Below are 12,355 nucleotides of genomic sequence, written 5' to 3' on the forward strand. Positions count from 1 at the left end.
AATTGGTTATCCAGTTTTCTCTCTGATCGCTCACTGAAGGTGATGGTGGATGGCATTCTATCTTCTAACTTCTCCACTAATGCTGGTGTCCCCAAAGTTCAGTTCTTTCCCCCCCCCCCCTCTTTTATTCTTATATATTAATGACCTTCTTCCACTGACTGGAAATCCTATCCATAGTTTTGCCGATGATAGCACATTGCATTCCACATTCCATTTTGAGAAACCTTGCCCTGCTCAATCAGCTTCAACGTCTCAAAAATCTGCTACCAATCCCTTTAATGCCAATCTCCAGGTAATTCTCCAGTTGGGCAAAGTCAACTTAGCTGATTTCAATCCTTCTAAAACTCAGCCTTGTCTTATATCTCGCAAAAAAGGATTCTTCTACTCCTATGCTTATCTTTGGTGACACTCCGATTTCTAGGCAAAATGATATATGTCTTTTGGGGATTACCCCGACTTCTAATCTCTCTTGGCACAAGCACATTACAAATATTGCTTCCTCTGCATCTAAAAAATTTGGTTTTCTCTTTCGCTCTCGGCGTTACTTTTCTTCCAAACAGTTGCTAACTCTGTATAAATCACAAATCCGCCCTACCATGGAATATTGTTCCCACATCTGGGGTGGTGCCCCCAAAACCTCTCTCAGGCTTCTAGATTCCATTAAGAAGAGGGCAATTAGGTTAATTAATGACTGCTCTCTAACAGAATCTCTCCACTCGCTGTCTCATAGATGTACTGTTTCTCCTGCATGCCTTTTCTAGAGATACTTCCATGGGCACTGTTCTTCTGAATTGGCTTCTATAATTCCCACTCTCTCTCTCTCTCTCAAAACAGTCCTAACACGTTCTGCCACCAGCCCACAACCATTTACTGTTCAACTTAAAACTCACAGAACCAACTTTTCATCATCTTTGTTTATTCATTCAGCTGCCATTTTCTGGGACAACCTTCCTTCATACCTATTTTCTGAAAATTACAGTCTACAGAAGTTCAAGTCCAATGTCAACAAATATCTTCTTTCGTCTTCTCAACCTCCATACCAAGCACGGTACTATGTACTATAGGTTCTAATACCTGTCGTGTTTGGGGTTTACATAAAAAAAAAAAAAAACTCCCATGAGCTGTCCTGGTAGCATGTCTGCACTACTTATAGAATTTCATATCAGACTGCACAATTATTCCAGATCTTTTTCTTTCTACACTACTTTGAGTGTAGCACCACCAGGTATTACACACAGGGTAGTAAGTTGTTAAGTATTTGTCAATGTTAAACTTCAATTGCCATTTCTCTGCCCATTGATACAATTTTTCTAGATCTCATTGCAGTAGCTCACACTGATTAATATCGTTAACTATCCTGACAACCTTCGCATTATCTAAGTTGCAAACTTAGACATTAAGCTTGGTATACCTTCATTAATACATATTGAAAAGAACAATGGGCTCAGCACTGACTCCTGGGGAACTCCACTAATAGCATTAGTCCATGAAGAGCAGTGTCCATTGACAACCACTTTGTCTTCTTCCACTCAACCATTCCCTTTATCCATAGCAGCAACTTGCCCTTAATGCCACACCGCTCCAATTTATATGCAACAGTATCAAGTTTCCTGAAGTCCATGTATATGATGAAAATTAATTTTTCCGTACATTTCCTTTGTGACACATCATAGCATCCAATCAAATTGGTTATACAAGGTTTCCCCATAACAAATTTATGTTGTGTTTGAATATAACTGCAGCCTTGTCTAGATGATCCTACATTACTTCTTTTACCAGTGATTCCATTATTTTCCTGGAACAGAAGTTAAACTACCAGATCTATAATTATTCATGTCACCCTTTAATTCCCCTTTATGAACTGAGGATACATTTGCACATCTCCAGTCCGTAGGGACCTCCTCTGAAACCCAGGATCCTCTCATAATTATGGCTAAGGGTTTGCTTACTTCCTTTGCTGCTTTGCAGCAAAGCAACGTGCACAAAGTAGTGGGATTGCTGTGGCTCGGGGGTGAACCGAAGAATGCGATTCTCCAAAGCATCACAGCCTAAAGAAATGTGCAACTTGTGAAATTTTTGCAGTGTAAAGAAGTTAGGCACCAACTCAGTGTTGTTATGGGCCTTTATGAGAGCTTGAAGAACAGGGCAGATGCCCTCAAAGAACTTAAACTGGGGGACCCAGCAAGCTCTCAGTTGCCCACACCAATGCCAGGGATTGCACATGATCATCAGGCAACACGGCAGCAACCTTCAGGACAAAATGCGCTGGTCCCACAGGAGCTAGTTATTATCAATGACTTTATTGTCAGGGAGACGATAAATATATTGTGCAAAAAAGGATAGGTGGAATAGGACTGGGGTATGTCTGCCAGGAGTAAAAGATGATGACGTTGTAGAGGAGATATCATATTTTGAGGGCACAAAGGTTGTTATGTTGTTATTTGGTTTTTAGGAGCATTAGCTACTAAGGCCATAATGCTCCGGGGATATGCGGTGGTCATTTCTTGATCTTTGGGATTCTCTGTATTTGGTGATCAAGGACTCGAACCCTGGTCTAATCAAGAAGCGTGTGCTACGCACTGCTGCTCCTGTCCACCTGGCTACGGAGGTGACGGGCACAAAGGGCACTAATGACATTAAGAGTAGGAGATCTGCAGATTTACTTAACAAGTACAGGTCAATGCTGAAAAAGAGTTGTGAGTTAGGGTTAAATTTGAAAATGTCTGCAATTCTGCCCAGACATGATAGGAGGGAGTATATGATGAGAGCCTTATCAACCAGTTTGGCGCTGGAGAGATTGTGCAAGGCTCACGGGTGGATTCACAGACTAATAGATTAACGGTAGCCACAGGCAGAGGTGAAAGTGATTCTTGCACTGCTTCTATTGGAATAAGCAGCAGCCTGGAAAGTGAGGTAGTGGGCATTTCAAGGAGTGCTGGGAACCATCATGGAACAAGTAAGTACATGAGTTGAGTTAGGGAAACTAAGAGTAAGAAGAAGTGTATGTATACTTGCATGTACATCAATGCTCGGAGTATATTAAAAATAAATTTGATGAATTTGAAGTGCTGTTCAAGACATAAGAAGATTTTATTGGGATATCAGACATGTGGTGCCACACAGTTAGAATTGGAATTTAGGGAGTACAATGTACACAGGAAAGATAGACAGGGTGGAAGGGGAGGGGAGGAGAGGTGATGCTGTTAGTTAAGAAACAAAATTTAAGGAAGTACATTCAGTTGACATGGGTAGACAGTGCAGAGTTGAGTCAGTTTGGTGTGACATAAGAACTGGGAAAACCAAGTTGAGAGTAGCAGTCTGTTATAGGCCTAATGACTGCAATGAATACAATGAACAACTGTACAAAGAAATAGAGTGGGCCAGTAGATCAGATTGTGTTGTAATGGGGTATTTTAACTTCCCAGATATAGATTGGAAATTGTGGGTTGGTCACTTGCACGCTACCAAAGCTCTTGTGGATTTATTAGATGACTGTTGTTTAGAGCAGCATGTTCGAGAGACAACAAGAGGGACTATTACCCTTGATCTTATTATAAGCAGTGATTCTTCATGCTTTAAGAATATGCAGATAAAGGAACCACTATGTGGTAGTGACCACAGTGTGCTGATGTGGGATTTACTTAAAGATGTAACTACCATAAGGGGAAGGATTTTTGCTTTCATTTTTGTTGTTGTTGTTGTTATTTGGGTTTTAGGAGCATTAGCAACTAAATGCGGTGGTCATTCCCTGACCTTTCTGCATCAACCGTATTTGGTGGTCATGGGCTCAAACCCCAAATGTGGCAAAGAAGAAAAATGCATGGGACGTATATAAATTATCAGGAGAACAGAGCCGTATGGTAGATATAAGATTGCCTGTAATCAAGTCATAAAGGAGGTCAGACAAGCAAAGGGAGATTATGAGAACTCTTTGGCACACAATGTAAAGAAAAAGAGTAAAGACTTCTTCACTTATGTAAACTCTAGAAGGATGGGGGATGAATCAGATTGGTCCACTTGACATCGATGACGGTTCGATTGTTGATGAAACTGCTCAGGTAGCTGACAAACTGAATGAGTAATTTGCATCCACATTCACATGTGAAGAGGTCTCTAAGGAAGTGGAGGCTAGAAGCTTATGAAACTCTGGCAGGGAGCTAAATGATTTTGTAATAACTAAGAGCAAAGTGGAGAAGAAATTGTTGATATTGATCATAAGAAAAGCACCAGGGGTAGATGGGATCTATCCTATTATATTACAGGAATCAGCAAAGGAAGTAAGCAAACCTTTAGCCATAATTATCAAAGCTTCCTTGAACTCAGGGAGGTCCCCAATTCACAAAGGGTGACAAAGGATAAAAGGGTGACATAGGTAATTACAGACCTGTTAGTCTAACTTCTGTTCCAGGGAAAATAATGGAGTCACTGGTTAAGGAAGCGATGCAGGATCATCCAGACAAGACTCCAGTTATAGTTCAGACACAACATGGGTTTGTTAAAGGGAAGTCTTGTTTGACAAATTTGATTAGACACTATGTGGTCACAAAGGAACTGGATGCAAAGAATAATTCTGGTATCAAGTAATTCTGATATACTTGGATTTTAGGAAATTGACTGGCGCAAGGAAAACTACTGTACAAATTGGAGCAGTATGGCATTAAAGGCAGGTTGCTACAATGGATAAAAGGATGGTTGAGTGAGGGAAGACAGAGAGTGGTTATCAAAGGCTACTGCTCTTCGTGGACTATTATTAGTGGTGCCCCCCCCCCAAGGTTCGGCATTAGGCCCATTTTTGTTTATAGTATTTATGAATGATATTGATGAAGGTATATCAGGTTTAATGTCTAAGTTTTCAGATGATTTAAGAAAGTTGGCATGGTTTTTAATAACAGTACGCTACAGTAACAGGATCTGGAAAAGTTGAGCAGATGAGCTGAGAGGTGGAAACTGAAGTTTAACACTGACAAATGTAGTACTGCATATGGGTAGCAGTAACCCCAAAGTAACATATGAACTGGGTGGTACTACACTAAGGGTAGTCGAGAATGAAAAGGATCAGGGGGAGGGTAACTGTGCAGTCAGATATGAAGTTTTCTGAACAGTCCAAAAAGGCTGCAAGAGTAGCTCATGTTGTCTTGTTAATGATATACAGGAATTTTGCTAGCGGGTATAAGGTGGGGGTGATGGTCAGGCCACACCTTGAGTATTGTATACAGGTCTGGAGGCCTCATTTTAGGAAAGATGTAGAGTTGCTAGAATGGTACAGAGAAGGGCAACAAGATTGGTGAGGGGAACAAAGGGGTCCTCTTACCAAGAAAGGCTTAGGTTATGCAAATTGCGGCATCTGGAGAATAGGCACAGGCTCAATGCTAATGGGACTGTATATTAGGCTTTATGTCTAAGTTTTCAGACGATATGGAGGTTGGCACGGTTGTTAATGACAGTACGCTACTGCAACAGGATCTGGAAAAGTTGAGCAGATGGACTGAGAGGTGGCAACTGACGTTTAACACTGACAAATGTAAAGTACTGCATATGGGTAACAGTAACCCTAGAGTAACATATGAACTGGGTAGTTCCTCTTGCTCAGGTTTTGAACCTGAGGGGGGTATAAATTCAAATTGAGGAAAGACAATTGTAGAATAGAAGTGTGGAAATTTGCCTTTAGCCAGCGGGTGGTTGATAGTTGGAACAAACTTCCATCTGCTGTAGTGGAGGTCAGCAACTTAAACCCATGTATTCATTTATTACAAAATGACCCTGAGCAGGAGCTGAAATCCTTAACACCTTGCATTCTGGGCTGATGCAGTTTTCAACAAAAGCAGTGCCAAAATCTCCTTCATGTCTTCCTGCAGCTCTATTTAATCTATTATTCTGTGTATCCCTCCTCCCAAGCTAGCAGTTTTGTTTTCACAGTGATTATATCACACTAAACTGACTCAACATTCCTCTGGTCACCCACGTTGACTGGATTCACTGCCCTCCACTCCTCCTGTCCTGTCTATCCCTGATATATACATTATATCTCATATTAAAATTCAGCATTGCTTATGTCTGAGTGACACCATATATCTAGTTTCCTTAGAATGGCTGCATTTGAAGACTTAATTAAGGATGGAGAACAAGAAAAAAGAAGTTGATATTTAAAATTTAAATTAAGAAATTATAAAATCTAAATGGTAAGACTATATATATATATATGGCCGAAATAATAAAACTGTCAAAAAGCAGGTAGATGGGGGTGTAAATTAACACAAAATTCCAAAACTAAAAGGAGGTAGAAGAAAAAGGAAATGTTGAAGGTGGGAGATAGATAGAAAGAATGAAAATATCCTAAATGATATGATTAATTTGATTTAATTCATCATATCATTTAGGATATGTTTATTCTTTCTCTCTCTATCTATCTCCCACCTTCAATACTTAATTTTTCTCCTATATCCTTCTCCTTTTAGTTTTGGCACTTTGTGTAATTTACACCTCCATCTACCTGCTTTTCAACAGTTTTATTACTTCTACCACATATATATAATGTAAGCAGATGAGCAAAGGATGCAAGGAGCAATTGACCATTGATGCTGCATTTATGGAGCAAGCCTACATGAAGCACTTCATGTAGGCTTGCTCCATGAAGCTTGCTTCATGTAGGCTTCATGTACGAATCAAGAACATCCAGCTGGATGAAACTACCAGCCAAACACTGGTGAAGAGATTGAAGCCATGTGAGGGGGGGGGGAGAGAGAGAGAGAATACAAATATCAGGCCCACCAATTAGAACACAAGGAGATCAAGGCCTGGCTGACTAAGAAACACCATCAAAAATTGAGAAGCTTGCTAAAATCAAAGCTGAATGGTGGGAACATGGTCACAGCCATAAACGTTTACGCAGTCCCAGAACTAATGTACTCCTTCATGATCACAGACTGTACCAACACTGAGCTGGAGGAGATTATGAGATTATAATGACTAAGAATTGCAAATATGAACCGAAGTCCACCATGGAGAGACCGACTATAGCCTGTAAAAAAGGATGGCGATTGACTGTGCTCATTGAACAAGAGAAGAAAGCATTTAAGAACCTGTGTGATTACTTCTAGGAAAACACAGCACCACTCTACCAAGCCATTAAAAAGACAAATAGCACATAACACTTAACTTCACAACAAGGAGACCCTATTCACAAATGCAGAAGAAACTAAGATAGAAAGATGGGAAAAAAAGACAATCCACTGCAGACACGATAATGACCTCCATTGAGACTACACATATAAGATGGCTTCCAACACTTGGCTTAGAAACGGTAGGCTCTTCCCCAAGACTGAAGATTCATGTTCATCCTCAAAGACCAGGTGATCAATATCAGGAACAGGAAATACATATTGTCAGCTGGCTCTAGAAACAATGAAATACTGTGTTCAAGTTTTGATACCTCATCTGAAAACAGACATTGGGCTTCTTGAAAGGATTCAATGGCTGAGAACTCACACGGGGAGATTGGCCAAAGGGTGACCAGAGGTGACCTGATTGAGGTTTATAAGGCTCTGAGAGGGGCTAGTAAAATGAATGAAGACAGAATTTTCACTCTTATAGAGAATTCCAGAACCTATGAGAAAAGATCAGGAAATACACAGATTTAAGACAAGAAGTCAGCGAAACATGGCATATGGAATGAGTAATGACCATCCCGACCATCATGTCAACCACTAATATGGTGCTGAAGAACCTATCGACAATGAAACTCCCAGAGAACACTTATATGGAACTCCAGAAAGCCACAATCCTGAATACCTGAAGGACAGTCAGAGTTCACAACCAACATTAATAATAATAATAGTGACTGGACATAATCAATCAACCCATGTGCTTGGTATCAGTACAGAGTGCATTGGATGGTTGTTATCAGTACCACGTGCATACTACATGTCACGGGGGTAGGAAAAAATCCATGAGAAAAAAAGTCATAAAAAATAATAACAAGAACATAAGTTTCGACTGTATAAAAATTTTACTGGTCCTTAGAGGAATACTTGGAAAATTAGCCAGTAGACAACAGGTTTTTGGTTAAGGATCACTAATCTAAAGTATTTTTGTGATTAAAAAAAAAAAAAAAAAAAAAAAGCATATAGCTTGGTACAGATTTTTATTTCTTTTTTGTTTGTGTCGAGGTTAATTTATGAACATGGAATAAACTTTTGATAAAATTTTGAATTTTGTTCTGATTTACATCTCAACCCAAAATCATGTGCTTGTGTTTAGCTATAAATTTCAGACTTACTTTTCAAACATTATTTATGAATTTTCAGAATCCTGAGGATTTTGGAAAGTTATTGCTAGTCAATATTTTGAATTATGGATCACTGAATGTACTCTTTCAGATATAGGTGGCTGTCAAAGCTAAAGTCCAATAACCATCCGTGTTGGTAGAATGCTAGGAATATGGGGTGTGTGTGTGTGTGTGTGTGTGTGTGTGTGTGTGTGTGTGTGTGTGTGTGTGTGCATATTTAAAAACTGGGACAATTACATCAATAACAAAAAAAAACTAATATATACATCTTAAGTAAAAAGGAAAACACATTTGTGCAATCTTTGTTCCACAAGTGGAAACAGAACTTATTTACCTTATCTGGAACTTCAGGATCAATCCATGCAACATTAAATATATGTTTGATTTCTTCAGCAAGTCCAATACGAGCCCCACTATTGGCTGATATATAAAGACGAGGAATTCCCATCTGTCTCGCTTTCTCAGAAGCTTTCTATCATATGAATAAGTGAATGAGGAACATTAATTACTTCATGAATAAATGAAAAGTTAAAAGATTACATTTATTAAACAGTAATAGTAAATTTTTTTGTTTGTTTTGAAAAATTAAATGACCATTTCCAATGTGAAAAGAAAGGAAGAAAGCAAAAAAAATTATAAGGAAGGAAAAAATAAATTGACAAAAGAAACTAAGTGTTGAAAAGAACTAATAGTGACAAAAAAAAAAAAAAATGACAATTATACTTGGGGGTAAAAGTAAACTAATTCTGAATGAATAATGAAACTAGTAAATATCAGTATTAGTAAGAAAAATGATGCAAGCAAGTATAACTTATTTAGCATCAGTCTTATATGTTTAAAAAGCTGCTAATTATAGTTAATATAATTTTCATTTATTTTTTAATTATTAGTACCGACAAATGATAAAAGGAAGCAAGCTAATACAGCACACACACACACACACACACACACACACACACACACACACACACACACACACACACACACACACACACACACACACACACACTCCATCCTCTCCAATAATGTGCCTAATTCTACCTGAAATTTATTCAAACTACCTATCTTCAACAATGCCAGAAGGTAGTTTGTTCCAGCAATCAATTATTCTCTTGCTGAATGCAAAATTTTCCACATCTATTCTGCAGCCATTGTTTCACAAATAGAGCTTATGTCCCTTTGTGTGTTATGGGATAAACGAATCAGGATACATCATCATCATTAAGTTTACTCCTCAATCCATTTGGACTTAAATCGGGTCTCCTCACAAGCGTCTAGCTTCCAAGTGGTGCAACTAGCAGAACTGAAATCTTTTGTAGTAGAGTACCCCTTTAAGTTCTTGACTAATCTGCTTGTTCTTCTCTGTAACCATTCCAAGAGACCTACTTAAAATGAGACTTCAATATGTATGCAGTATGTGGCCTCAGGATGTGGCCTAACTACAGCCTTATACAATGGAATAATAACCTCCTTGTTCCTGCTGGCCAAGTTCCTGTATATCATTGACAGAACCCCATGAGCTGTTTTAGTTGCCTGCGTGCACTGCTCAGAGAAGTTCATGTCTGACTGCATAATTGCCACTAGGTCTTATTCATTCTCCATCACTGAGTGTGGCACCATCCTAATTGGTATGTTATTCTGAGATTACTGCTGGTGTTGTTTTATTTATTGGTGCAATGAATACACCTATTACAGTCTACAAGTCTGATCTATTGAACAGGTGGATTCAGATAAGATAGTATTAGTTTATCATGTTTAGGAAAGAGAACAGATCATTAATATCTTGTCAGTCTCTCGGAATCTGTTGTAACATTAGTTGATTAGAAAAATACAGATGAGATGAAAGCTATTTTTCTTTATCCTAAGTATAATGGGCATTTGATGACGGTATGTTTTACTGTAAGTTGGGTTTGACAGAATAGTGGAGGATCATTTCATGTGAGTAAGCAGCTGTCAGATTAATATGCCCAATCCATAATCTAGAAAAAATGACTTTTTTTCTTCCATTCCCTCTTAGGCTTGATAGTTATTGTTTTAGATTATAAAATACGGAACAATTGAATGCTTTTGTGCTCCTGCCAAATGGTCAGTCGTTTTCTTTTATTGATATGTCGCATGATGTGTTTGTAATTAGTGTAAAGTATCTGGATATCTGATGATATGAGGTTGGCAAGCTTAGCAGCAAAGTCTGCCTGTTCAACTCCTGTTATTCCAGCATGCCAAGGTATCCAAGAGAAGAATATGACACAGTGATGGCTGGAAAAAAGTTTACACTGAAGGGCAGATAGAGTAAAGATAATGATTTGAAAGGTATAAAGACTGCTTTACATTCTCTAAGTCCAATACAACAGCACACAATTCTGCAGTGCAATTGCTGCACTTGAACATTATCGTGTCTCAGCAATGGAGCTGCTGAGACACTATAATGTTTGGTTGTACTACAGCTGCACCAACGTTACTGTCTCTCATGGAACTGTATGTGTATCTTTGGGTCAAACTAGAAAATTGAAAACAGTGAATTGCATGGATATGTAATGTTGAAATTTGGAAGTACATTTATTGCCCATTGCTGGAAATGATTATAAATATGTACCAAGGGTATCTGTCATAGAAATATGGCCATGCTAGAATTTGGAATTATGTTATTCATATTTAATTTCCAAGATGCATTTAAGCTTTGTAACCTAATGCCATGTGGCTTATTCTGCAATAGTTAATTTTGATACAAATTATACCATTTTGGTGTGAACAGGTATTGCCATATGGGATGATATGGGAAATTTCTGATTTTAGCTGCAGTTTAATAACAGTGCATATCAATGAAAGTACAACAGAGGTTTGTGTGCATCTGTATAAAGACTCTGAACTAGCAATATATGAAAAGCCCACAGTGCAATTCATAGACCATCATGATGTACAGGATCAAGCCAATTTACACTTTGTTTGGCTGAGGCATATACACACAATCAATAGTCCAATTGAGATCTAATTAATGAATGATATAGGTGTAGCAGCACTAATGATACACAACAACATAGCAGAAATGATACTAAATAGATTAGTTCCTTTATACAAGTTTAACAGATATAAGTAATGTGAACCAGAAAATTTAATTCTTTATCCAGTGTTAGACCAAGAAATCCGGAACAATGGAATTATGTCAAAAAATAAATGGATGAGAATCAAGTTTTAAGGCTGGATGTGGATGCAAATTATGTTTGAAGAAAAACCGAATGGCTGTTGTATTTTGTTTTAAGAGTCAATACCATTATTTTTGGTCCAATGAATAAGCTTGTTAATCTGTCTTTCTGTCAGAAACATATTTGGAGAGTGGCATGAGAGTGTAAGATCGTCAATATACAGGTATATGTTGACTGTATCATTTGGTAAGTGAATTGACCCAGATAGCAAACAGTGCAGCACTAAGCATAGAACCCCAGGGGGGGGGACTCATTCTTGTTTCTAGTATTCTAGTAATTCTAGAATAGACAACTATTCTAGTAATAAATATGGTTTTCATTCTTGAAGATGCCCTCGTTACTCTTCTGAATTTCATTAATGAATCGTCTTCTAAATACGTCCTGGCAATTTTTTTATCGACTTCAAGGGTGCCTTTGATTCTCTTCGGTGGGAGATTGCCCTTCAATGTCTTAGAACTCTTAACTGCACTGCTAACCTATATAAACTTATGGAATTATTTTTCAGACAGATCTGTTAAGGTTACATCCAGTTTTCACACAGTTTTGCGGAAAGTCTTACCTGGACGTCCGCAAGGTTCTATTGGCAAAGATCTAACAGAAGGGGATTTCTTGAAAAAACTTTTCAAGAAATCCCCTTCTATTAGATCCCCAAATTCTTTATTATTAACATTTGTTAATAATAAAAACACTCGTAAATGGTTTTCTCCCAGCATGTTTTCTAGCTCTCTTTTAACAGGACATGGTTCCTTAAATTTTAAACTTGCCTATTTCCATCTTTCCAACTCAGAACTTTGTCTTGGTTCTGTTGAGGATTCTACCCAGATTCTTTGTTTGGCCCTATTTATAATGAATTTCATTCATGGTTACTGTC

General features: G+C 38.2%; 1 protein-coding gene across 2 annotated transcripts in view; it reads right to left on the minus strand.

Moving 5' to 3' along the window:
• Positions 1-12,355, minus strand: part of ACC (acetyl-CoA carboxylase) — a 1,497,654-nt gene that overhangs the window by 473,210 nt on the left and 1,012,089 nt on the right. For both annotated transcript variants that reach the window (XM_090383551.1, XM_090383552.1), the window contains one exon: positions 8,619-8,756. In XM_090383551.1, coding sequence (XP_090239677.1) covers positions 8,619-8,756 — 138 coding nt within the window. The remainder of the gene's footprint in view (positions 1-8,618; positions 8,757-12,355) is intronic.

Source organism: Mastigoproctus giganteus, chromosome 10, assembly GCF_048544385.1.
Source record: "Mastigoproctus giganteus isolate SK-2022 chromosome 10, ASM4854438v1, whole genome shotgun sequence".
In the NCBI taxonomy this organism is placed as follows: Eukaryota; Metazoa; Arthropoda; class Arachnida; order Uropygi; family Thelyphonidae; genus Mastigoproctus; species Mastigoproctus giganteus.